At 37.4% G+C, this 25848-nt stretch overlaps 2 protein-coding genes across 9 annotated transcripts in view; one reads left to right on the forward strand and one right to left on the reverse strand.

Moving 5' to 3' along the window:
* LOC145293185 (liprin-alpha-1-like) overlaps nucleotides 1–10859 on the reverse strand; it is a 227278-nt gene extending 216419 nt beyond the window's left edge. For 2 of the 8 annotated variants that reach the window (XR_013869680.1, XM_080139670.1), the window contains exon 1: nucleotides 10175–10844. Coding sequence is in view for 7 of the 8 variants with exons in the window: in XM_080139670.1 (XP_079995796.1) it covers nucleotides 10175–10414 (240 nt within the window). In the remaining variant the exon portion in view is untranslated. Of the gene's footprint in view, nucleotides 1–10174 lie in introns of all 8 variants that reach the window. The other 6 variants (XM_080139676.1, XM_080139674.1, XM_080139671.1 and 3 more) reach the window with 5 other exon arrangements.
* Nucleotides 10860–11375: 516 nt separating this feature from the next.
* The window catches only part of LOC145293186 (transmembrane protein 183-like), an 84260-nt gene continuing 69787 nt past the window's right edge, over nucleotides 11376–25848 (forward strand). The window contains exon 1 of the mRNA XM_080139678.1: nucleotides 11376–11510. Within this exon, the coding sequence (XP_079995804.1) occupies nucleotides 11450–11510 (61 nt within the window). The 5' untranslated portion in view covers nucleotides 11376–11449. The remainder of the gene's footprint in view (nucleotides 11511–25848) is intronic.

Here is a 25848-nt window from a genome sequence, read left to right on the forward strand (position 1 = left end):
GGACGGACCGACCGAGCGAGGGAGAGGCACGGACGGACCGACCGAGCGAGGGAGAGGCACGGACGGACCGACCGAGCGAGGGAGAGGCACGGACGGACCGACCGAGCGAGGGAGAGGCACGGACGGACCGACCGAGCGAGGGAGAGGCACGGACGGACCGACCGAGCGAGGGAGAGGCACGGACGGACCGACCGAGCGAGGGAGAGGCACGGACGGACCAACCGACAGAGAGAGAGAGAGAGAGAAAACGAGATGGCTGGATGGACACAGAGAGAGAGAGAAAACCAGAGATGGCTGGATGGACACAGAGAGAGAGAGAAAACGAGATGGCTGGATGGACACAGAGAGAGAGAGAAAACGAGATGGCTGGATGGACACAGAGAGAGAGAGAAAACGAGATGGCTGGATGGACACAGAGAGAGAGAGAAAACGAGATGGCTGGATGGACACAGAGAGAGAGAGAAAACGAGATGGCTGGATGGACACAGAGAGAGAGAGAAAACGAGATGGCTGGATGGACACAGAGAGAGAGAGAAAACGAGATGGCTGGATGGACACAGAGAGAGAGAGAAAACGAGATGGCTGGATGGACACAGAGAGAGAGAGAAAACGAGATGGCTCGATGGACACAGAGAGAGAGAGAAAACGAGATGGCTGGATGGACACAGAGAGAGAGAGAAAACGAGATGGCTGGATGGACACAGAGAGAGAGAGAAAACGAGATGGCTGGATGGACACAGAGAGAGAGAGAAAACGAGATGGCTGGATGGACACAGAGAGAGAGAGAAAACGAGATGGCTGGATGGACACAGAGAGAGAGAGAAAACGAGATGGCTGGATGGACACAGAGAGAGAGAGAAAACGAGATGGCTGGATGGACACAGAGAGAGAGAGAAAACGAGATGGCTCGATGGACACAGAGAGAGAGAGAAAACGAGATGGCTGGATGGACATAGAGAGAGAGAGAAAACGAGATGGCTGGATGGACACAGAGAGAGAGAGAAAACGAGATGGTTGGATGGACACAGAGAGAGAGAGAAAACGAGATGGCTGGATGGACACAGAGAGAGAGAGAAAACCAGAGATGGCTGGATGGACACAGAGAGAGAGAGAAAACGAGATGGCTGGATGGACACAGAGAGAGAGAGAAAACGAGATGGCTGCACGGAGGAGAGAGAGAGAGAAATGGCTGCATGGAAGAGAGATAGAGAGAGAAAAGGCTGCATGGAGGAGAGAGAGAGAGAGAGAGAGAAATGGCTGCATGGAGGAGAGAGAGAGAGAGAGAGAAATGGCTGCATGGAGGAGAGAGAGAGAGAGAGAGAGAAATGGCTGCATGGAGGAGAGAGAGAGAGAGAGAGAGAAATGGCTGCATGGAGGAGAGAGAGAGAGAGAGAGAGAAATGGCTGCATGGAGGAGAGAGAGAGAGAGAAATGGCTGCATGGAGGAGAGAGAGAGAGAGAAATGGCTGCATGGAGGAGAGAGAGAGAGAGAAATGGCTGCATGGAGGAGAGAGAGAGAGAGAAATGGCTGCATGGAGGAGAGAGAGAGAGAGAAATGGCTGCATGGAGGAGAGAGAGAGAGAGAAATGGCTGCATGGAGGAGAGAGAGAGAGAGAAATGGCTGCATGGAGGAGAGAGAGAGAGAGAGAAATGGCTGCATGGAGGAGAGAGAGAGAGAGAAATGGCTGCATGGAGGAGAGAGAGAGAGAGAAATGGCTGCATGGAGGAGAGAGAGAGAGAAATGGCTGCATGGAGGAGAGAGAGAGAGAGAAATGGCTGCATGGAGGAGAGAGAGAGAGAGAAATGGCTGCATGGAGGAGAGAGAGAGAGAGAAATGGCTGCATGGAGGAGAGAGAGAGAGAGAGAAATGGCTGCATGGAGGAGAGAGAGAGAGAGAGAAATGGCTGCATGGAGGAGAGAGAGAGAGAGAGAAATGGCTGCATGGAGGAGAGAGAGAGAGAGAGAAATGTCTGCATGGAGGAGAGAGAGAGAGAGAGAAATGTCTGCATGGAGGAGAGAGAGAGAGAAATGTCTGCATGGAGGAGAGAGAGAGAGAGAAATGGCTGCATGGAGGAGAGAGAGAGAGAGAAATGGCTGCATGGAGGAGAGAGAGAGAGAGAAATGGCTGCATGGAGGAGAGAGAGAAAGAGAGAAATGGCTGCATGGAGGAGAGAGAGAGAGAGAGAAATGGCTGCATGGAGGAGAGAGAGAGAGAGAGAAATGGCTGCATGGAGGAGAGAGAGAGAGAGAGAAATTGCTGCATTGAGGAGAGAGAGAGAGAGAGAGAGAGAAAAATGGCTGCATGGAGGAGAGAGAGAGAGAGAGAGAGAAATGGCTGCATGGAGGAGAGAGAGAGAGAGAGAGAAATGGCTGCATGGAGGAGAGAGAGAGAGAGAGAGAGAAATGGCTGCATGGAGGAGAGAGAGAGAGAAATGGCTGCATGGAGGAGAGAGAGAGAGAGAAATGGCTGCATGGAGGAGAGAGAGAGAGAGAAATGGCTGCATGGAGGAGAGAGAGAGAGAGAAATGGCTGCATGGAGGAGAGAGAGAGAGAGAAATGGCTGCATGGAGGAGAGAGAGAGAGAGAAATGGCTGCATGGAGGAGAGAGAGAGAGAGAAATGGCTGCATGGAGGAGAGAGAGAGAGAGAGAAATGGCTGCATGGAGGAGAGAGAGAGAGAGAGAAATGGCTGCATGGAGGAGAGAGAGAGAGAGAGAAATGGCTGCATGGAGGAGAGAGAGAGAGAGAGAAATGGCTGCATGGAGGAGAGAGAGAGAGAGAGAAATGGCTGCATGGAGGAGAGAGAGAGAGAGAGAAATGTCTGCATGGAGGAGAGAGAGAGAGAGAGAAATGTCTGCATGGAGGAGAGAGAGAGAGAAATGTCTGCATGGAGGAGAGAGAGAGAGAGAAATGGCTGCATGGAGGAGAGAGAGAGAGAAATGGCTGCATGGAGGAGAGAGAGAGAGAGAAATGGCTGCATGGAGGAGAGAGAGAAAGAGAGAAATGGCTGCATGGAGGAGAGAGAGAGAGAGAGAAATGGCTGCATGGAGGAGAGAGAGAGAGAGAGAAATGGCTGCATGGAGGAGAGAGAGAGAGAGAGAAATGGCTGCATGGAGGAGAGAGAGAGAGAGAGAAATTGCTGCATTGAGGAGAGAGAGAGAGAGAGAGAGAGAAAAATGGCTGCATGGAGGAGAGAGAGAGAGAGAGAGAGAAATGGCTGCATGGAGGAGAGAGAGAGAGAGAGAGAAATGGCTGCATGGAGGAGAGAGAGAGAGAGAGAGAGAAATGGCTGCATGGAGGAGAGAGAGAGAGAAATGGCTGCATGGAGGAGAGAGAGAGAGAGAAATGGCTGCATGGAGGAGAGAGAGAGAGAGAAATGGCTGCATGGAGGAGAGAGAGAGAGAGAGAAATGGCTGCATGGAGGAGAGAGAGAGAGAGAGAGAAATGGCTGCACGGAGGAGAGAGAGAGAGAGAGAGAAATGGTTGCACGGAGGAGAGAGAGAGAGAGAGAGAAATGGTTGCACGGAGGAGAGAGAGAGAGAGGGAAATGGTTGCACGGAGGAGAGAGAGAGAGAGGGAAATGGTTGCACGGAGGAGAGAGAGAGAGAGGGAAATGGTTGCACGGAGGAGAGAGAGAGAGAGGGAAATGGTTGCACGGAGGAGAGAGAGAGAGAGGGAAATGGCTGCACGGAGGAGAGAGAGAGAGAGGGAAATGGCTGCACGGAGGAGAGAGAGAGAGAGGGAAATGGCTGCACGGAGGAGAGAGAGAGAGAGGGAAATGGCTGCACGGAGGAGAGAGAGAGAGAGGGAAATGGCTGCACGGAGGAGAGAGAGAGAGAGGGAAATGGCTGCACGGAGGAGAGAGAGAGAGAGGGAAATGGCTGCACGGAGGAGAGAGAGAGAGAGAGGGAAATGGCTGCACGGAGGAGAGAGAGAGAGAGGGAAATGGCTGCACGGAGGAGAGAGAGAGAGAGGGAAATGGCTGCACGGAGGAGAGAGAGAGAGAGGGAAATGGCTGCACGGAGGAGAGAGAGAGAGAGGGAAATGGCTGCACGGAGGAGAGAGAGAGGGAAATGGCTGCACGGAGGAGAGAGAGAGGGAAATGGCTGCACGGAGGAGAGAGAGAGGGAAATGGCTGCACGGAGGAGAGAGAGAGGGAAATGGCTGCACGGAGGAGAGAGAGAGGGAAATGGCTGCACGGAGGAGAGAGAGAGGGAAATGGCTGCACGGAGGAGAGAGAGAGGGAAATGGCTGCACGGAGGAGAGAGAGAGGGAAATGGCTGCACGGAGGAGAGAGAGAGGGAAATGGCTGCACGGAGGAGAGAGAGAGGGAAATGGCTGCACGGAGGAGAGAGAGAGGGAAATGGCTGCACGGAGGAGAGAGAGAGGGAAATGGCTGCACGGAGGAGAGAGAGAGGGAAATGGCTGCACGGAGGAGAGAGAGAGGGAAATGGCTGCACGGAGGAGAGAGAGAGGGAAATGGCTGCACGGAGGAGAGTGAGAGGGGGAAATGGCTGCACGGAGGAGAGAGAGGGAAATGGCTGCACGGAGGAGAGAGAGGGAAATGGCTGGATGGGAGAGAGAGAAATGGCTGGATGTGAGAGAGAGAGAAATGGCTGGATGTGAGAGAGAGAGAAATGGCTGGATGTGAGAGAGAGAGAAATGGCTGGATGTGAGAGAGAGAGAAATGGCTGGATGTGAGAGAGAGAGAAATGGCTGGATGTGAGAGAGAGAAAATGGTTAGACGGAGAGAGGGAAAATGGCTGGACGGAGAGAGGGAAAATGGCTGGACGGAGAGAGGGAAAATGGCTGGACGGAGAGAGGGAAAATGGATGGACGGAGTGAGAAAAATGGATGGACGGAGTGAGAAAAATGGATGGACGGAGTGAGAAAAATGGATGGACGGAGTGAGAAAAATGGATGGACGGAGTGAGAAAAATGGATGGACGGAGAGAGAGAAAAATGGATGGACGGAGAGAGAGAAAAATGGCTAGTGTGGGAGAAAATTTTTTTGTGTGAAAGGGAGAGAGAGAGAGAAATGGTTGGATTTAGCTTTAGAGAAAAAAGGGACAGAGAGAGGGAGCATGGGAGGGAAATGGCATGAGATTATACATATATATATAGAGAGAGAGAGAGGGAGAGAGAGAAAGAAAGAAAGAGAAAGAAAGAGAAAGAGAAGGAGAGAAAGAGAAGGAGAGAAAGAGAGTGAGAAAGAGAGAGAGAAAAAAAGAGAAAGAGAGAAAAAGAGAAAGAGAGAAAGAGATACAGAATGATGGAGAAAGAACTGACTTGATTGTGCAAAAAAGAAAGAAAAATGGCTAGATTAAGGAGAGACGGGGAGAGAGAAAGATAGAGATGGGGAGAGAAAGAGAAAGAAAGATAGAGACGGGAGAGAGAAAGATAGAGACGGGGAGAGAGAAAGATAGAGACGGGGAGAGAGAAAGATAGAGACGGGGAGAGAGAAAGATAGAGACGGGGAGAGAGAAAGATAGAGACGGGGAGAGAGAAAGAGAGACGAGGAGACAGAGAGAGAGACGAGGAGACAGAGAGAGAGAGAGATAGAGACGGGGAGAGAGAAAGAGAAAGATAGAGACGGGGAGAGAGAAAGAGAAAGATAGAGACGGGGAGAGAGAAAGAGAAAGATAGAGACGGGGAGAGAGAAAGAGAAAGATAGAGACGGGGAGAGAGAAAGAGAAAGATAGAGACGGGGAGAGAGAAAGAGAAAGATAGAGACGGGGAGAGAGAAAGAGAAAGATAGAGACGGGGAGAGAGAAAGAGAAAGATAGAGACGGGGAGAGAGAAAGAGAAAGATAGAGACGGGGAGAGAGAAAGAGAAAGATAGAGACGGGGAGAGAGAAAGAGAAAGATAGAGACGGGGAGAGAGAAAGAGAAAGATAGAGACGGGGAGAGAGAAAGAGAAAGATAGAGACGGGGAGAGAGAAAGAGAAAGATAGAGACGGGGAGAGAGAAAGAGAAAGATAGAGACGGGGAGAGAGAAAGAGAAAGATAGAGACGGGGAGAGAGAAAGAGAAAGATAGAGACGGGGAAAGAGAAAGATAGAGACGGGGAAAGAGAAAGATAGAGACGGGGAGAGAGAAAGATAGAGACGGGGAGAGAGAAAGATAGAGACGGAGAAAGAGAAAGAGAAAGATAGAGACGGAGAAAGAGAAAGAGAAAGATAGAGACGGAGAAAGAGAAAGAGAAAGATAGAGACGGAGAAAGAGAAAGATAGAGACGGAGAAAGAGAAAGATAGAGACGGAGAAAGAGAAAGATAGAGACGGAGAAAGAGAAAGATAGAGACGGAGAAAGAGAAAGATAGAGACGGAGAAAGAGAAAGATAGAGACGGAGAAAGAGAAAGATAGAGACGGAGAAAGAGAAAGATAGAGACGGAGAAAGAGAAAGATAGAGACGGGGAGAGAGAAAGATAGAGACGGGGAGAGAGAAAGATAGAGACGGGGAGAGAGAAAGAGAAAAAGATAGAGACGGGGAGAGAGAAAGAGAAAGATAGAGACGGGGAGAGAGAAAGAGAAAAAGATAGCGTTGAGGAGAAAGAGGCGGTTTGAGAGAGAGGAGAGGCAGATAGAGCGAGAGAAAGAGAGAAAAAGACGAATGACGAATTAAAGAGAAAGATGGATGGAGAGTGAAAGAAAGAGAAAAGCATATATATATATATATATATATATATATATATATATATATATATATATATATATATATATATATATATATATATATATATATGAGTGAGAGAAAAGCAGGGCTCAGGAGAGACAGAGAAAAAGAGACTATTATATTTTATTTCTCTTCCTCCTCCTCATCTCGACGCGCACCATCGTAGTTGTCGCCGTGCAGGATGAAGTAGCTTGACTGCTACACAGTACAGAACCTTAAAAGGAAGAATGGTGAGCAAATCTAAATCATAAGATCATCATCAAAAGACTTAATGTTGTTTGAATCTCATCGAAAAACATGCAAAATATAAGAAATTAAATAGAAATTATTTACATCGATATTACGAGTCAATTTACTGTCGTAATACAGCTTTTAAAAAATGTAGAAAGTCAAAACTGAAAAGATTAAAGATTTTTTTTTCTTTTTCAAAATTAAAAGATAACCCCCTCCCCTCCTGTAACGAATACAAGAAATATGAATTTTGGTAAGAAGTAATTAAATTTTTTTCATTCATTTTTTTTTTTTTAAGTAATAAATCATTAGTATACCTTGTGACAAATTGTCATTTATTGAACCGGTGGGGGTGGGTGGGGTGGTAACCAATAAAAAGGCCGTAAAATTAATACCGATGAATTTATAAATGAAACCACTTAAATTTTCTTCTCGTGATCGTGATTTCTAGTTTGATATATATATATAAAAAAAAAGAAATATATATATATATATATATATAGGAATAACCGACTGAACAAAGCAAAGAAAACTGGACTTTTGAAAAATGTTAGTACTTTGGTAGAAAAACGTTTCTTTATATTATAATTGCCGTGTCCGTTGGGGACAGTAACGTATAATAGTACTTACATAAAATATTAGCTCTTGTTGAACCTACGATCGGGAATTTTGATGAATTATTTCTATTATTAACTTATGATTATATATATGCACACACAAAGATAAAATGTTTGCTTGCTTCAGTGCTCAATACCCGAGTAGAGCTTATCTGTAAAGTATAAAATATGTTTATGGCAAGTGAGCTCTGAAACACCTGTTTTTCAATTTACTGAGATATATATACACGATAGATTTCGGTTTATTACCAGGTAAGATACCGCTATATATCCGTTCCAATAGTACTCTAGTACTAATTACACGTAAACCTTCCGGAAGGATTGGTTTTTTTGTGTGTGTGTGTATATATATATATATATATATATATATATACATACATACATACACACACACACATTACACATGGTATGCGTCGAATAGATAGTGGGCGGGTGAACTCCAAACTAAAAAGGACAGGATATCCCGGGGGGGGTGATTACCTATAACTAGTTACAATAACACATATCGTAAATTAAAGAAAACATGATTTCAAATATATATTTTCATCATCACCATAAAGAAAGTCAAACTACAGCAATTGGTAAGTAGATGATGATGTGGACATTAAAAAAGGCAAACTGAGGAAGAAAACAAAAAACGTCTTAAAATAAACGATACTTAATTAGTAACGAGAGCGTTTTATTAATTACGTTGAGAAAAGGTTTGCTATGAAATGCAATTATCGCCTAGCGGTGTTAATTAAAAATATTAATTAACGAAGTCTAAGCAGTTTAACAGTCGAGCTATGAATTAAATAGATTTCAAAAGATGCAACAGAGTCGGCGATTTAGTTACATCATTTTATTAAGATATGGCAACGCACTAATAATCGACTCAACCCGTTGAATGAGAACAACATTGACTACTATTTAAATAATGCATTCAAATTCCATAGAGCACCCTTCCCTCTTATTATAAAAGAATAAGAAAAAGGTGACTCAAATGTCGCATCGTTTTCATTAACAAATAAAACGAACAGTTTAATTTTATATTTTTTCACGATCTCGCTCAATGGAAAGAGGAGTCGGCTTTTTCAGAATTTGATTATACGGCCTTATTTTGTTAGTTCGTCAACTGAGCAATTATATTTATCCGAGAGCCGGTTTAACAAATTTTAAACATCTGTTTTTTTTTTGTTTGTTTGTTTGTTTGTTTTTTTCATTGTAATTAAAAACAAACAAAAGATATACAAGCAACAGGTCGGGTCTATATAACGATGGGATTCATTTATATCTGCTAAAATTGTTTTTTAAAATTATGAAATTAACGTTAAAGTATAATTTTGCATTTTAAGACAATCGCGCTGTTAAATTCTCGAATGTCAGAGGAGTTAAAATAACGTTTTTAAAAATGCTAATTATGACGAAATAATGGCTCAATTTTTAATGAAAAAAAAATGAAATTTAAAAAATGTTAAAAGTGAATATATATATATATATATATATATATATGAGCAAACAGTTAATAAAACATGTTAAAACACTTTGAAAAAGAGTTAAAAACATTTAATCTGAAAAGGAAACACTTGATAAGTGGATAGTATTATATATATATATATATATATATATATATACATACACACACAAAAAAAATAAACAATTTTCATTCGTTATTAAAAATATTTAATTTTTTTGAAGCTTTTAATCACAAAATATTCTCATTCAATTGTGTCATGGGGGTGTGTTCACTGTTACTAATAATGTTGAAATGAGATTTCTAATCCTAAAAAAAAAAAAAACAAACAATAGTAAATATATTACCTTTTATTTTAAGTACATGATTAGATGTAAATTTTATTACAAAATTAATGAATATTTTCCCCTCAATAAAATTAGTATTAAGAAAATAAAAATGAAACTACATTTAATTCGCTAATAATTCCAAAAATAAACGATGATTCATACTTAAATTTTAATATATTCAGCAATTTGAAAATTGGAATGATTCAAAAACGGATTTTTACTTGAATTTAAACGACAAAACATTTTTTAAAAATGTTAATCAGAAAATGACAAAAAATGTCAATAACCAAAATCATTCGACGATCAAGTGATCACAAATAATGAAGTAATGAATGCTTTAAATATAACTGCCTTTTTAATTATGATTCTGAATACGGATAAGAAAAACAGTCGAATTATTAATTTTATAGTATTATAGAACGAGTTAGGGAGATAAAAATGCGAATATATGAAAGATGTGTATATTGAAGAATTCTTTAGTAGTAAGCGATCCCTCATTTTGTAGCCAGCCTGTACCGACTGACTCATTACTCATAAGTAGCCCTGCCGTACATGTGCTTGTGGAGACGTTCTTTTGCCATCGATGTGTAGGCTTACTTACTAAGCCAACTGTCTCATTTTATAGAACTTCCGGTATAAGCCGATCTGTCAAGCTACCCAGTATCAAATCTTTAATCAACATTAAACACGACAAAAATTACAGATTTTCCGAGTGATTCTCGTCTATTTCCAATTGTCGTTACGCTAATTTATACAAAATGGCGACTGTTTTTTTTTTTTTTTTTTTTTTCGTAGTCGGTGTCAACTCGGGAATCCAACGTTAGCAAAAATGAAATGGCAGCAGCGATTACATAGATTATCAAATGACTTACCTGAGGGGTGGTAGCCTGTAATTGTTTTTGAAATGCATCCCTTTCCCTTTCGACTTCAGCTAGTTTCGCTTGGCCATGGCTGTAAGCATCTTGGGTCTCGCGTAACGTTTCCATCAACTTGTCGCGTTCGTCCAACATGTTAACCATAAGCTGCTCGAAATTGGCGTCATCTTGTGAGCCCTGAGACTCCCGATCGTTCGATCCGTCCTCCGAAATCGTAGGCATCACGTCGCACATCATCTTGGCTGCTTTATAATTTGAGAAACTTCATTAACTAAATAACAAACAAAAAAAAAATATCGGAGTCGAACGGCTCTTTAAATAGTAAAAAAACACGCACCACCACCACCGCCGCCGCAACTTTAGTAAAAGCGAGTAGTGTTGCTATATGATTCCGAGGTAGTCCACACCAGAGTTCCGCCTACTAAGGGTATCCATACTTTCTTCTGCATAAAATCCTAGTCTTCCTGTTCAGTTTCATCAGCAAAAACATCTTCCCTGATCACGCATCTACACAGTTAGAATAAATAAGAGTCATGTTGGGCTCTCGGGTCTCTTTTCTAAGGAGGTCGTTACGTATCTGCCTCACAGAGGGACCATTTTGGAAGCCATTTTTCTTCCTCATAAATTGTGTCATTCCCATAATGCATCAAAATGGCCTCTCTAGTGTGATTCTTTGCCACTTGATGGCGCTATTCACATTGTAGCAGGAGCCGCCGCCGCTGCTGTTCTTTCTTCTTATTATTACTATGATGGTGATGATGCCGAGGACAACCGTTTGCTGTTGCTTTTGATGCTGATTATTACTGACTCGATGCTATCCAACCGGCACATTCAACAACATAATAATTTATCACAGCTGAATGCTATCTACCCGGTATTCGGCTGCTAGGCAGTTACCCGAACGAGAAAACACCCTAATTCATCATAAAACTCCATTTCGATATAATATATCGTTTTTTCCAATGCCCGCTTTAATATTTTAAAGAAATCTAATATACAATTTTGATTTTAGCCCTAATAAATTGATCGTTTTCTTTTTTTCTTGAATGTTTTTCTAGTAGCAGCTGGCGGAATGCATTTTTTATCAGCGGTATAACCTTTCGGATAGATGCAATCGGTACCGTGTCAATAGCCGCGGTAGTGGCTCGATTCAACTCGCCTCGTCATGCATTGTTTTGCTAGTAGCGAACCGCGAAGATTCGGAAAAACTCAATAAAATATGAGAAGGTTTTTGTAACAACTGCCAGGCAAGATTTTAATCAATATGTGGAAATGTCAAAAGCCTCCAAGAAAGTGCGACGAACGAAACAGAAAAGGGAACTGTTCAGTACAGGTAAGTTAAGTTTCTCCGCATCATTATTTCGATTATTATTCAAAAACAATCGTTTACGATTGTCGACTATTATTATTATTAATAATAATAAGGCATGTTAATACAATGCTGTTTTTATTTTATTTCTTTTACTAAAATAACATCACCTACCACTTGAAGCTATTTTATTTTAATCCAAAGTTTATCGTTTAAAATTTATTTATTCTAATCTAATAGATCAAATATCCGGTATGACTGAAAATGTTTGGCCTTGAACAACAAGTAAAAACGTTGTTGCTTTGCTGTTGTGATTATTATTTTATTTTTTATCAATTTCATTTAAGAAATGAAACCTTTTATACGTTTATAGTAATCAGTAAAAGTTTATACTTTATTTTAGAAAGATTGTTGATTTTATTATTGTTACAATAGTGAATTTTGTAACCAGATGGAAGGTAAAAATGCAATCAGTTTGTTAACAGTACACTTTATTGTCATTAAAAAAAAAAAAACGAAATTACATCGTGCTTAAATGTCTTGGAAAAAATATTCATGATGGTCACAGATAGACTTATTTTGAAGAATTCAATATTTTACTATCTGTAGTAAAAAATAAATAAATAAATAAATAAAATCTTTCGTTGGTTTTATTTTAAAATTCAAGAACAACAGGGACGATAATTAATTAATGCTCATTTCATTTATTCTTACCTCAGACAAAGTCTCATGTCTGTGTTTATCGACTATACGTAACTTGAATAAATACACATTGATTTTTCTTTTACTATATTTATTGATATAAAAAAATGTGAGGGGGGGGGGCTAAAATGAATTCATAAAATCTTAAAAAACATGACTATTCGAAATAAATTTAAATGAACTATTCAATAAGAATACAGTTATGAAATTAATCAAAAACAATTTATTGTGGTTCATACCTACCTACTCTTTCTTTTTTTTTTTTTTTTTTACTAATTTTGTGGTATGTGTTGCATTGTTGCAATAGACATCAAACCGAAAACGTGGTAAAAAAAACATATAAACATGTTACCAAAGGTAAGATAAGTTACTCTTTTTACCTAGCTAAATAAGTTTTGTGTGTATGTATTTTAACGTATTTTAAAGCGTTTATTCGGTTGGAAAAATAAGTAGTGCCGAGTTGCTAATTTAAACCGGCAACAAGATGGCCGACATGTAGATGCCATCTTTAGAGTGTCGATCATGGCTCAAAACAATGAGACAAAGTATTGATAGAAATGCACATAAGTGTCATTGCGACATTTACTGAATGCATTTCTATCAGTATTAAACTTTAAAAATTCAATTTAAATATGTCTGAAACTATTGTGTGTGTGTGTGTGTGTGTGCCTATAATATATATAATGCCTTCAATAAGTTTCCAGACTTTTTTGTATGGTCACTTTTATTGCTAATACATACATGAAACTCTAAACCTCTTCAAAGTAATCTCCTCTGGCTACAATGCACTTGTCCCGTTCCAACAACTTCTGGAAAGCCCCATAGAAGTCCTCTTGTGTGAGCGGGTCAATGACCCTGCTCACAGCCTCTTTCATCTCCTCAATTGTCTCCTAACAACAGCCTTTAAGATTTTCTTTGAGCTTAGGGAATAACTAAAAGTTACAGGGAGCAAGGTCTGGACTATAGGGAAAGTGAGGAACTGTCTTGATGTCCATCTTGGTCAAATAGTCTGTAACAAAGATGAAGTAGTGGACTGGTGCATTGTCCTGATGGAAATTCCATTGACCCGATTTGAAGAGTGCTGACATCATTCGATGGAATCTCTTCCCAAACTTCCTTAAAACCTCAACAGTATTTCTTGTTGACTGTCTGTCTAGTGGGAATCCAGTGCATGTAGATCATGCCCGTGCTATCAAAAAGAAAAAAAAAAAGGATCATATATTTCTGGGTGGATTTGCTCTGTCTGGCCTTTTTGGGTCTGGGAGAGCCAGCATGCTTCCACTGAGAACTCTGTCTCTTGGTCTATGGGTCATAGCAGTAGATCCAGCTTTCATCGCAGGTCATCAGATTATCAAGAACTGCAGGGTCTGAATTGATTAGCTTGACCATCTCCCAGCTGTCATGACGTCTTTCTTTCTGATTTCTCTAAACACCCTTGGGACAAACTTTGCACAAATCTTCCGCATTTTCAGTTTCTCACAAATAATTATATGTACAGTTCCCACACTGACATCAAACTGTGCACTTATTGTTTCTATAGACACAGGACGGTCCTTATCCTTATCTTTGGCCAATCAACTCCTTACTCCTCCAACACCTCTCATCATCCCTCACAGACATCCTGCCTTCCTTGAATCTCTTATACCATTCAAAAACTGATGCTCGATTTATGCAAGATCTCAAAGTAGTCTGAAGCATTCCATACGTTTCTGTGGCATTTTTTCCAAGTTTAAAACAGAATTTTATTGCATATTATTCTTAAGTTCCCTCATGTCCAGATTACATTTTTGAAATTCACCAGCTGTGACAATAGGGCTTTAGTAGGATGTATTCCAATTTTTGCTGTAGCTGTTCATTTGAACCTGAAATCATAAAATTTGGGCAGTCATCTCAAAAGATGTATAGCAATAACATACTAAATTTTTAAGAGTCTACAACAAATTTAAATGCCTGTACAAAAAAAAGTTTGAAAACTTATTAAAGGCACCTCGTATGTTTGTATGTGTACAGGGTGGAACAATAAAATTGTTGTCCTAAAGAAAACAACACAACTTTATTTTAAAACTTCTATTGAAAAAAATCAATTCAGGAACCTTGATTATGTAGTAGAGCTGACATCTATTCAATGTAGCTGCCTTCAACCTCAATCATTGTCTCGATATGGGTCCAGAACTGGAAGCATGCCTTTTCTACAATCACCAATGGGAGCTCGGCAGATGACGGCAATTAGGCTGACTTTGGTGTTGTGGTAGGTCATGTTGGTGATGTTCTCAATGTATGACCAAACAAAGTAGTCTACTGGTGTCAGGCCGGGGAAGGAGGGGGGCAGTGAAAGAAGGTTACAAAGTCATATCACTCCTTCTAAAGTCAAACGTGGGTCTCTTTGGACTTGTAGGCCGGCACCGAGTTCTGCTGCTACACTTAAGGTCTGCCAGCAACCACCTGGTTGCACCAGGGAATCAATACGCTCCTCAGCACATTCAGGTACACTTTGGTATTAACTTTCAAGCTGACTTCAAAGATGTGAGGTAGCATGATGTGGCCCTCACTTGAAACCACACCAAAGACTATAACCATGGCTGGAAACTTTGTTTTCATCACCCTAGGCACATGTCTGTTATTTGTGGCAATCCAGCAATGGTTCTGGTTGTTGTGCACCTGGTCCTGGTGGAAGTTCTTTTTGTCTGAAAAGAACCAGAGCATGTTTGGCTTCTTGGGATGCTTCAGTTTGTTGAGCAATCTGACAGACTTTATTAGGTTGAGGTCTGGCTTGTCTGGCACTTGTAGGATCTACACTTCAAGTCCTCCTTCTTACATGCATTCACAGTTGTGCGTGAGACATCTAAATCTTTGCAATCTGCCGAATAGGCCACTGGGAAGTTAATGATTGCCTGGACCATTTTGATGAACACTTTGGTTCAGGTCTTCCTGGCAGTGTCCTCAGCCTTGGGCTTCTGCTCCACCACCTCCAAAAGGTTGTACGATGCATTGAGCTGTGCACTCCAGCGTTGAACCATCTGGATTTGCATTTTGAGGATGTTGGCAATGGCCCTGTTGTCATTATAACTTAAATCGGTACAGCGTATGAATTGTACAGCGGCACCTCTGATCTTGCTCATTGAACATTATATCACTTTCAGACATGATAGAAGGCTCCTATTGATCTTGGGATTTGTACACAACTGGCCAACTAATAGATGATTTGCAACAAAAAAAAAAATGTTTTTCATCAAACAGAAATGAAATCACATTGTCTTTTCTAGGACAACAATTTTATCATTCCACCCTGTATATGTATTTTTTGTCTCATTTTACTTCAGTTGAAGTTCTCAGTGATTAAGGGGGCAACCTTCCTAGGAGCTAATACCTGATGTCTCTATATGAGATACATCAATATTTGAACATTCCATTAAAGTTCTCCTTTACATTTAACAAAGTTAATAAAGAAGTTGAGAACATAATTTTCCTCTCCCCAATGTATATTTTAGTATGTCTTTCTTGTGGTCTCTTGATCTTACTGGATTCCTGGACAAGAATTTCTCTTGTCTAGTGGAGTATCCAGCTACGTGCTGTTACTTGAGGTAACATCACTTATGCATCGTTTCTCATAAAAGCCAATGATGGTTAACCATATCGAGGAGATCTTATTTAAGCCATAAATACTTTGTAATTCTGAATATTTTGTAAGTGTTTACTTGTAGGGAAAAGTAATCACATGCCAGTTTGTCTTGACAAACCCCTGTATAGAGAGACCTTATACATTCGAGGATAGTATCTAGTAGACATTCAAGTTCTCTCCTGTGTGTGTGTGTGTGTGTGTGTGTGTGTGTGTGTATAAGCGGCTTTGCCTCAAAGCTTATTTTTATTTACTTAGAAAGTCGCCCATAATTTATTTGGATATATATATATATGTGTATACATGCATGTGTGTGTTAGTTGGCACAGCAAAAATATATATACCTGTGGAGGTTAGGTGACACAGAAACATTTCTTTAATACTCAAGGGAAATCATCAGGTTGCCTGGATTTAGATTTTAGGACTGTTTTTATAGTTAAGCTGTGCCAGCTCCAGCTTTCAGAACATTGAAATTTATTTTTGATGTTATATTAGTTATCACATTGCTTTTTTTGTTGCTACTCATGTTCGCATGGGTAATGTTGTTAAATAAACTCTTAATTTAGTTTGCAGGGCTCGGATTAAACTAAGAAAAGTGAAAAAAGTGTACAGGATTTGAACTCAAGTCTCTGAAAGGGAGCCCACCTAACATGGGTGTCATCTTTTATTGCTTGACTAATAAGTTGCATTGTTAGAGAAAGCTGAATTTGTACAAATAACTCGTACCAATGAAACATTTACAGCCTTTCTAATGATTCCAAATAATCTTATGTACTTTGATGTGGGGTTTCACAAATGAACAAATGGAAAAAATTTGACACAAGGCTTTTTTTTTTTTTTTTTTTTTTTCAATCAAAAGAAAAGGCAATAATTACTGGTCATTTCCACACCAAGCCACCTGCACATGTATTTTCCAAGCCAGTGACAATATGGCCATCTGAAAATCCTGTTCAGAAGATAAATGAGTTCTGCATTTTGTTTAAAAGTTCCCATCCTGTCCCATGTTGTTTAAAAAACTCTGCCATGCTTAAATTTGTCCCTCCGTCATGTGTTTTTTTCCTCCCTCTTCTTCTGTAACATCACCTCATGCTATGGTTTGGTTATTTGCATATGTGTCAGTGGCTTTTTTACACCAATAAGTGCCAAAAGTAATTGGTTTCTCTTTTGGAGGCACATATTCAAATCTTGTATAATCTGGCTTTTCATTTTGTGGTTTTCTTTGTTTATTTCCAGCCCCATGGACTAAATTAAGCATTTAGTTTACTGGTTATTACCTACGCAAAAACAAAAGTGTCAACAAAAAGCAACTTGCTACATTAGATCCTACTATAGACAGTTGCACACCTGCATATCCTATCCACCACACACACTCAAATTTTTATGTTTCTGAATTTTTAAAATGAGGAGTGATAATTTGAATTATTTGGAGTACTGTTCTCATCTTGAGTGTTATTTGCACAATGTGTCAAACTCTGGAATCTGCACAGAATTTTGAATGGAACTCTTTATTTATCATTTACTCATACTAGACAAGTCTGCCAGGAATTATGTCATAACAAAAAAGTACTAGGTAAAATTCAGATGAAAGTGACACTTTTCTGGAGGTTGAGGGTTCAATCCTCAATGCAGGTAATACAAAGAATGCAGTTGCAAATTACTTAAAATTTCTAGCTGGTCGTGGTAAACTGGACAGACCATGCCACCCTTATACTCCTATAAATTTGGAGTTTTTTTTTGTGTGTGTTGACATTCATATTAAAGACCATTTTCTTCTATTTATTTAAAAAGAAAATAAAACTTTGTTATATATGGGTAGTGGAATTGCATTCATCTGTCAAAGATCAAGCTAATTTACATATTCTTTTAAATATTCATTTTAATTAATTTCCTATTAGTTTTTTTTTTGTTTTCTTATGGGATGATCATCTTTAATTAACTATTACATGTAATTCATGCAGATATTCTACATGATTTATACTTGGGTAAAAAGGTTATAGTAAACACAAACCTCTTTCTATATATATTTATGTATGCGTATATATATATATATATATATATATTTGTTTAGAAAGTTTTGCCTACTAAACTCTTCTGTCAGTTTTTGGTCTACAGACATGAAACTTCATATATAGGGTATTCGAACCTAAGCAAAGCTTTATGGGTTTTAGTCGGGGAAAATCGGTGCAAAAGTGTGAAAATTAAAAAAATGAAATTTGTCAGGTGAAGGTCGAACAACGGCATTAGGAATATGCATGCATAACGTAATAGCTATTGGTTCATGTTTTAATTTTTAGCTTTGCAGCAAACATGTCTTCATGGCTCAAGCATTAACATCAAAGAAAAAAGTAAATTGTAAGCTAAACATTTTGGTTTTGATTCTCGGTAGCACACAAGTCATTTTTTTTTTTTTTTTAACTTTTTAAATCGTTACTATATATTAGGTCCAATATAGTAATAAATATGAAATCTGCATTAATCAAAGTATCATATTTAAGCATATTTTATGAGCAGGCAATGCAGGGCGGTCTGCTAGTTAAATATAAATAAAAGGTTCTGTTTGAAATTTCATGTAGTTTCCTGAATTCGACAAGATACACCTGAAGAAGGTTAAAGGTTTCATCAGCCGAAACGTTGTGTAAATAATACTCGAGATAAGAGCAGTAATGTGAAGAATTCAAACTTAAAAAGTTTGGATTATTTGAACTATATTTATCCTTCTTTCTCTTATGTCCATCCTTATCATTTGCTTCTCATGTTTTTTCTGTGAGCTGTCTCTGATATCTCAACTGTTTTACATCTACTAGCTGGAGAACTCTCCTCCATTCTTTCAATGTAGCAATACGATTAAAGTCTTCTGTTCTGCACACATATCTCTCTATACTGTGCAGATTTTATCTTCCTCTAAAGTTATCATATCTAAGGCTGCCTTTAACACTCATTAGACATCCATCGGATCATTCTCATATCACCTCTCTCTATATGGCACATGTTTTCAACCTTCACTGGATAAGTTTCACTTCCATAGATCATAATACTACATGCACATACCTGATAGACTCTACTTTGTCAACAACTGTAATGCTTTATTGGTTAGTAATGGCGGAAGTTCCATGAACTTAATCCATCCACTCTTTTGCAATCACACCAGTATCAGCTTCTCTTTGTCCTCCAATGCTACAACCATAGTTACAAAACTACTGAAAAAATCTCAGTAGGTTTTATTTTATTTATTTTATGAATATTTACCTGTTTTTTTAACTATGTTTAAAACAATATTACATAACATTTACAAAATGACGTTCTTTGTAAAACTTACAATAAAGTCATATTCTTGTCTGTTTGTTCACAAGTTATCAGGTTGACAAGAAAGTTATTGCGGTTTTTTAACTTTTAAATTCAGATGAACATATCTCGGGTCAAACAAACATTTATTGATTGAAATAAGCACCAGTAGAATCAACACACTTTTGCCAACACAAAACATTTATGCCAGTAATGTAAAAATCTTGTGTTCTGATGAAGTTGCTGAAGGCGTTTTTGATATCACTTAGGTTTTTGAAGCATTTCTAATGCAGAAAATTGTCAAGATGCTTGAAAAAGTGGTAGTCAGTAGGTGAGAAGACTGGAGAGTATGGTGGCTGAGGCAGAGTTTATTTAGTCCAGTTCTGTTCAACTTCTGCAGGGTTGGTTTAGCAACGTGCAGTCAGGCATTGTCGTGGAGGAAAATTGGGCCTTTTCTGTTGACTAATGCTGGGTGTTGTCAAAGTTTCTGATGCATTTCATCCATTTGTTGACAGTATTTCTTCGCCGTAATGGTTTTGCCTGCATTCAAAAAAGCTGCAATGGATAACATCAGTCGTAGACCACCAAACAGTCAGCATAACTTATCTTTGGTATAACTCTTGCTTTGGGAAGTGGCGTAGAGCTTCGTCGGCATCCAACCACTGAGCTGAGCATCACCGGTTGTTGTAAACAACCCACTTTTCATCACAAGTCATGACCCAGTCGAGAATCAGGTCATTCTTGTAGCATAAAAGGGAAGATGATACTTCATAGCATTTCTTTTGGTTGTTGTTCAATTCATGAGGCACTTATTTATGAAGATATTTGTCTTTCCAATCTTTCTCAAGTGGTTGGAAATCGTTGTATACGTTACATCTAATTCAGAAGCAAGTTCTTGAACAGTTGTGTGTGGATTGGCTTTGACTAAGGCTCTTAATTGACCGTTGTCAACATCCAATGGCTGACCACTATTCTCATCTTCAAGATGCTCGTTGACGCCACAAAATTTCTTAAACTACTATTGTGCTGTGCATTCGGTAGTGGTTCATGAGCCAAACACTTTGTTGATATTGCAGGTTATTTCAACAGCTTTTCAGCCTAACTTGAATTGAAATAAGAAAATTGTGCGAATTTGCTTTTTTCCATCTTGTATTCAACATTCTGAAAAGAAGATATAATTGTTTTAAAACGATTGTAATTTAAATGATTAGGTAGAATGAAAATTTTTTTAAAATGATATATAAAGTAAAGGTATTATAATGAAAACTCATTTGAAAATACATCATTTGAAATCAAAATTAAAAATTCCACAAGAACTTTCTTCTCAACCTAATAATTAATATGTACAAAAAGAACAGTTTTACAAATTAACTAAATTACTGAAAAATTACTTGTATACACTTTTATTCCAGCATGATTTCTATAGATACTACATATTCAAAAGAAATTTACATTCAATGAATACATTAATTTGCATATTATATTAAAGAAAATCTATTTCAATAATTAGTTCAATTTTATCAATTGTTGTAATAGAATCGTTTTCATTGTTCTATTTAGAAATATTATTTAAAGTTAATTTATTTTTAATTTAATTGATATTTAATCTAATTTTTCAATTTATAGCTGACAAGTTGCGTTTAAAACCAGAAGTAGCTTATTTACTTAAGTTATGAAAGTTGTTTCACATTTAGTTTTCATAGACCAAGATGGATGTGTTTTCTGCTTCCCTAAATCCAACATGCTGTCACTTTTCGTAACAAGTTAGGATAATCAGTGTATCTTAAATACATCCAGAGGTGGAATTTGGAGTTTTCCGAAAAGAATGGAATTGCTGACATGCCTTGTCACATTTGTATGACATATCCTGTGAAGCATGGCTTGCTCGCTAAACAGAAGTTGTTGTCTTTCTGGGATTCTGAGAAGTCTGCACTCGTTGGTATGCAACATTGCATTTTGGCGCAGCTACAGGATCTCACACGATGGTTATGTAAGGATATGTCCTTATTGGTCAGAAGTAGAAATAGATTGTACATGCCTCAAAGGTACTTCTTGGACATTGACTATCCTCAAAGTAGCAGAATTACTCAAGAACATCCAACTTGTGTTTGTGTATCATAACATAGTCTTGTGGCCTTCCGGCCATTGCACAAACTCTTACATGCTGGAACTGGGAATGGCTGAAGTGAGCCAAGAACTCTGCTGCTAATCGGTAGGGGTGGACCATCTTGACATGAGATGTGGTGAGCTTATTGGGAGCCAGTTCAGCCCACCCTGGATGAATCACAGTTACAGTGTGCTTGAAATGTGTATTTGATTTGTTTATATAAGTTGAAAATTAGAATTTAAATATATTTATTTAAAAAGATATCTGCATTTTTATTGGTTTCTGAACTGTAATATATTTTATATTTCAATGCTTTCAAGCAGTGGAAATACTTCTACAGTTTACTCACATGTGCACATCAGGGCACAAAGCAGATGGACTCGGACATTAAAAAAAAAGTCTCTATGTTCAATAAAAATAGAAGATAACATAGTTTCATAACAACATGTCACGTAAAAGAAAAAATATTGTCTGTATTTTCCTGATGAAGACTTTTATAAGGGTCAAAAATTAGAATTTAAATATTTAAAAAGAAGAAAGAAAATTTGCATTTTCAATGCTTTCAAAGAGTGGAAATACTGCTATAACTTATCGATTTGTTTTGTTTATGAATAACTTGATTCGTTTGTGAACTAGATAAGAAATGGACATGCTAAGGCTTCTCAAAAGCCAAGGTGTAGAAGCTTAAAACAGAATAATATGATCACCGACATTAAAGTCAATGCTTGGATCATGGACAGCAGGTTGTTCTAGTTCTACCTACTCTTTGGGATGAATATCAGATCGGTAGAATGCATATCACAAGATTTGTAAGGTTTCATTCTCTAACCTGCCTATTTGTACAGTAATAAAAATAGATGAGGACCCCCCCCCTCCCAAAATAAAGTGTGAACAACATTATGGAATTGGTTAGATGATCACTCAGCAAAGTAACTGTAGAACTGAATACTTAGTGTCCAAGCACATAAGTTGAGAAATACCAGCATATTACAGGTATGACTAGATAATAGATGGCTACTACCCCATCTTACACCAAAGAAGGCTTTATTTCCCTAATTCACCAATGGTTGTAATACAAAAATAAAGATGCACTCATGTTGAATTACCAGTAGTTGAATGAGTGTGTTGATATATCCACAGTTCCTGCTAACACTGCCAAATGTTGGCTGCACTTGTCCTCCTAACTGTCCGTGATACCTTAGGACAGTAGGGCAGGTCAATTTGCAACTTTTTTCAGAAAATCAACATGGCACTGGTGATGATAGTCGGGATTTGATGTGATAAGAACATATACCAAAAATTAGATGCCCATCTTGAACAGAAAATTGAGCATTTAATTTTAAAAATCGTGTAGAAAAATGCTGAAAAATCCTTCATTTTCATAGCAGTTTTCACAACACTGACTTTGAAATTTCACTATTTTTATAAAATATTCAATTAAAATTGATATATTTTATGAAATACATTGAAAGAAAAATAAATACATGAATTATAATTTTAATTATGAATCACAACTAGCAAAATATCTCAACTTTTACTGCATTGATTAAAAAAAAATTGTAAAAAAAGCTAATTAGCAACTAAGTCTTTTAAATTTCACAATTCAAAAAGATATGTGGAGATGTATTACACAATATAATAACTTGATACAAGTTACACAACCATGTATTTTAATTTTTTTATTAAACGCAATAATATAAACTTCTAATAGAACTAAATTGTTCTGTATAATTTCCTTTTGAGGAAAATGAAGGTCTAATTTGCTGGCACGATGACTTTGTAATAATGTGTCTGTCTTGCTTCCTGCCCATATAAAACTTTTTGAGAAAAATCAATCAAATTTGACCAGTGTGTGGCTGCAAAATTGATAGCAGTAATCTTTTTCATTTTTTTTTTTTTTTTTTTTTTGAGTTGTTCACTATTTCTAGAAAAAACAACACAAAAAAAAACAAATTATTTGAAAACATTTTTTATATTTTTGCGATGTAATATGAATAAAACTAACTATTGTTTGGGTAAATTAAGAAAACTAATAAAATTTAATCGATAAATATTTATTTACCTAATGGACAAAATCTTTGAATGCCCTCTTCTCTCACATCCAATTCATCTGAGTTTATCGATATTATATTTTCCGGAAGTAGTGTAAAAGCACTATATTTGAACATTTTAAACAGTAATTTGGATTTCAGTCGACTGTTTTGTTCTCTGAATGATATTAAAATATACTGTTGTTGGTTAAAAAAAAAATATTGTCGGTTTTGATCTCAAACCAACTAACTGCATACATTTGGATGATAAATTTGACTAAAATGTTTAATTTATCATAGTGGGTGAGGATAGACAACTCTAGTCATAAACACATTAATCTTGTGGCTTATGTTAGCCATCTTCCTTGATTCAAGGGCCCAAGAAATGCCAACAGCATACTCAAAAAGTAGCCTCTGGTCTTCACACTTAAATTATTTGTTTCTTTTGCTGTCAGATAATAATGATCAGGAGAGACACTAATTTTTTAAAATTCTACTTGAGCCAAATCTTGATAATTATTGATACAAAGTTCCCCCAAAGGACCAGTAAATGTTGTTAGGCTTTTTGTTGTTCCATCAATTAATTTAAAAATTGCTGTAAATGGCAGTTCTTCTAGTGGAACCTGAAAATTGGAAAATTTGCATGTTTAATAATAGTCAGATTACATAATAAATACCAATATATTATTTTATTTTCCACAAAAAAGGAACATAATTGCAGGTGAATCTATAGAATTAATTTTACCTCCTTGTTAGGAGGACAAGTGCAGATTATGTGCCTTGTTTGATAATTTTCTGTCTTGCACTTTACTGCAAAGTCATCACTTCTCAAGACAGAAAGTTTACAGCTACATGAAAATATATCAAACAGTCTGTCTAGCTGTTCCTTCATTCTTTTCACTTTGATTGCTGCAAGAAATTTCCTATCAATCTGTTTGGCCCTCTTATAGCAAAATATATTGACCTTCTGTCCTATATAATGTTACCTTAACAAGGGCAATTGTGGATTGACTGCTTGCCGAATACTAATTATTTCCTTGGCAATTAACTTAGAAATCTCACTATTTTTTTAGTGGGGATAACTGTTTTCGAGGGACTAACTAAACTGGATGACTTGTCGTGAAGTTGGGGGTGCTGTTTCATCCAAATGACAAGGTGGACCAGCAAATTTTGTGAACCACGGGTTAAAACTGAACATCATGCTTTTGCTGACATTCTAATCTGAAAAGTAAAATAAATAAATGGATTATAATTGAAGGAAACTGTATTAGGCTATATTCCAGTTTCATACATATAAAATAAGTGCTAGTTATAAGAAATAATGAAAAACTTTATAAAGTTGAATTAGATGTATTGAAGAGAGAGGAGCAAACCAAATCAGAGGCATAGAGTTTAGTTTAGACATTTTTAGCAGATTTTAGCTCCTCCTTCGATAACATGAATTTATCCATAGATTCATTCTTGCTGTAGCTGTGCCATTTAAAACTAGTGTTTAGAGTTTGAAAAACCAGTGCTTGTGCATCTATGTTACTATGCTATTTTTAATAGTATTTTCAAGTTAAATTTAATTTTTATGAAATTTTTGTTTATTAAATTTTTAGGTGAAAGTACAGAATAGTTACAATACAGCCTCCTTCCCATATTAAGAATGGCTTTCTAAATAACAAAGTTATTTTAGCACAATAACATAGATGCACAAATAACGAAAAACCTTTAAAGGGGTTTCCTTATTTACTCATATTAATCTTTGTGTGTTATCTGATTTTAAAACTATAATATTAAAAGAAAAACACTGCTTAAAACAATTACTCCCTAAAAATAAAAGAAATTAAAATTTGATACTAATTTTCTGCAAAGTATTTTTTATTAAGTAGAAAAACTTGAAAATTTACGTGGTTATGTTTTGTAAAGAATGTGTAGAATAAAATTGTATGAACTATTTTTTTTTTTTTTAATATAAAACTGGAGTATTACCATATTTTAATAAAAATTTCAAATAAAATTTGATGTGAAATATTAGGTTGGTGCAAAAATAATGTTTTTGACGTTCATTTGAACGTCAGAAAATGCCATTATTTTTGCACCAACCTAATGGAAAAACAAATTAAAAAAGATAAAACAAATATATTTAAATTCACTGCAGACAATTGAAATATAATACTATATATTTTAAACAAGTCTTTTTCGTTTTTCCTTTCGAAATAATTAAGCCTAAATTGTTATGTTTTCAAATTGAATAATAAAAAAATGTTAATTTTCAATATCAATAACGAGCGTGTTTTGCAACGGTGAAATCTAAAATGTTTCCAACCCAAAAAAGTTCCTGAAATGAAAAAGCAAACTTTGGTCGTTATTATTTAAAAAAAATAATTTTGCATTTACAGTTAATATTTATTTTATTAATTCATTATCCTCACTCATTTTATTTAAAAATATAGTTTAAAACATTCTAAATAATGATTCCATTTTCTTAACAGTACGGATTGTTTTGATGACTGGACGTTCTTGACAATTCACCGAAAAACTTAATCGCTTCAATTTTTCAACTTTTAAAGTCATTTCCTGAAGCAAAGATAACGATTTTGAGAAAAATATTTCGGGTAGGTCTTTTCTATGTCAAACCCC

Source organism: Euprymna scolopes, chromosome 14 (assembly GCF_053919585.1).
Source record: "Euprymna scolopes isolate OS-2025 chromosome 14, ASM5391958v1, whole genome shotgun sequence".
NCBI classification, from domain to species: Eukaryota; Metazoa; Mollusca; class Cephalopoda; order Sepiida; family Sepiolidae; genus Euprymna; species Euprymna scolopes.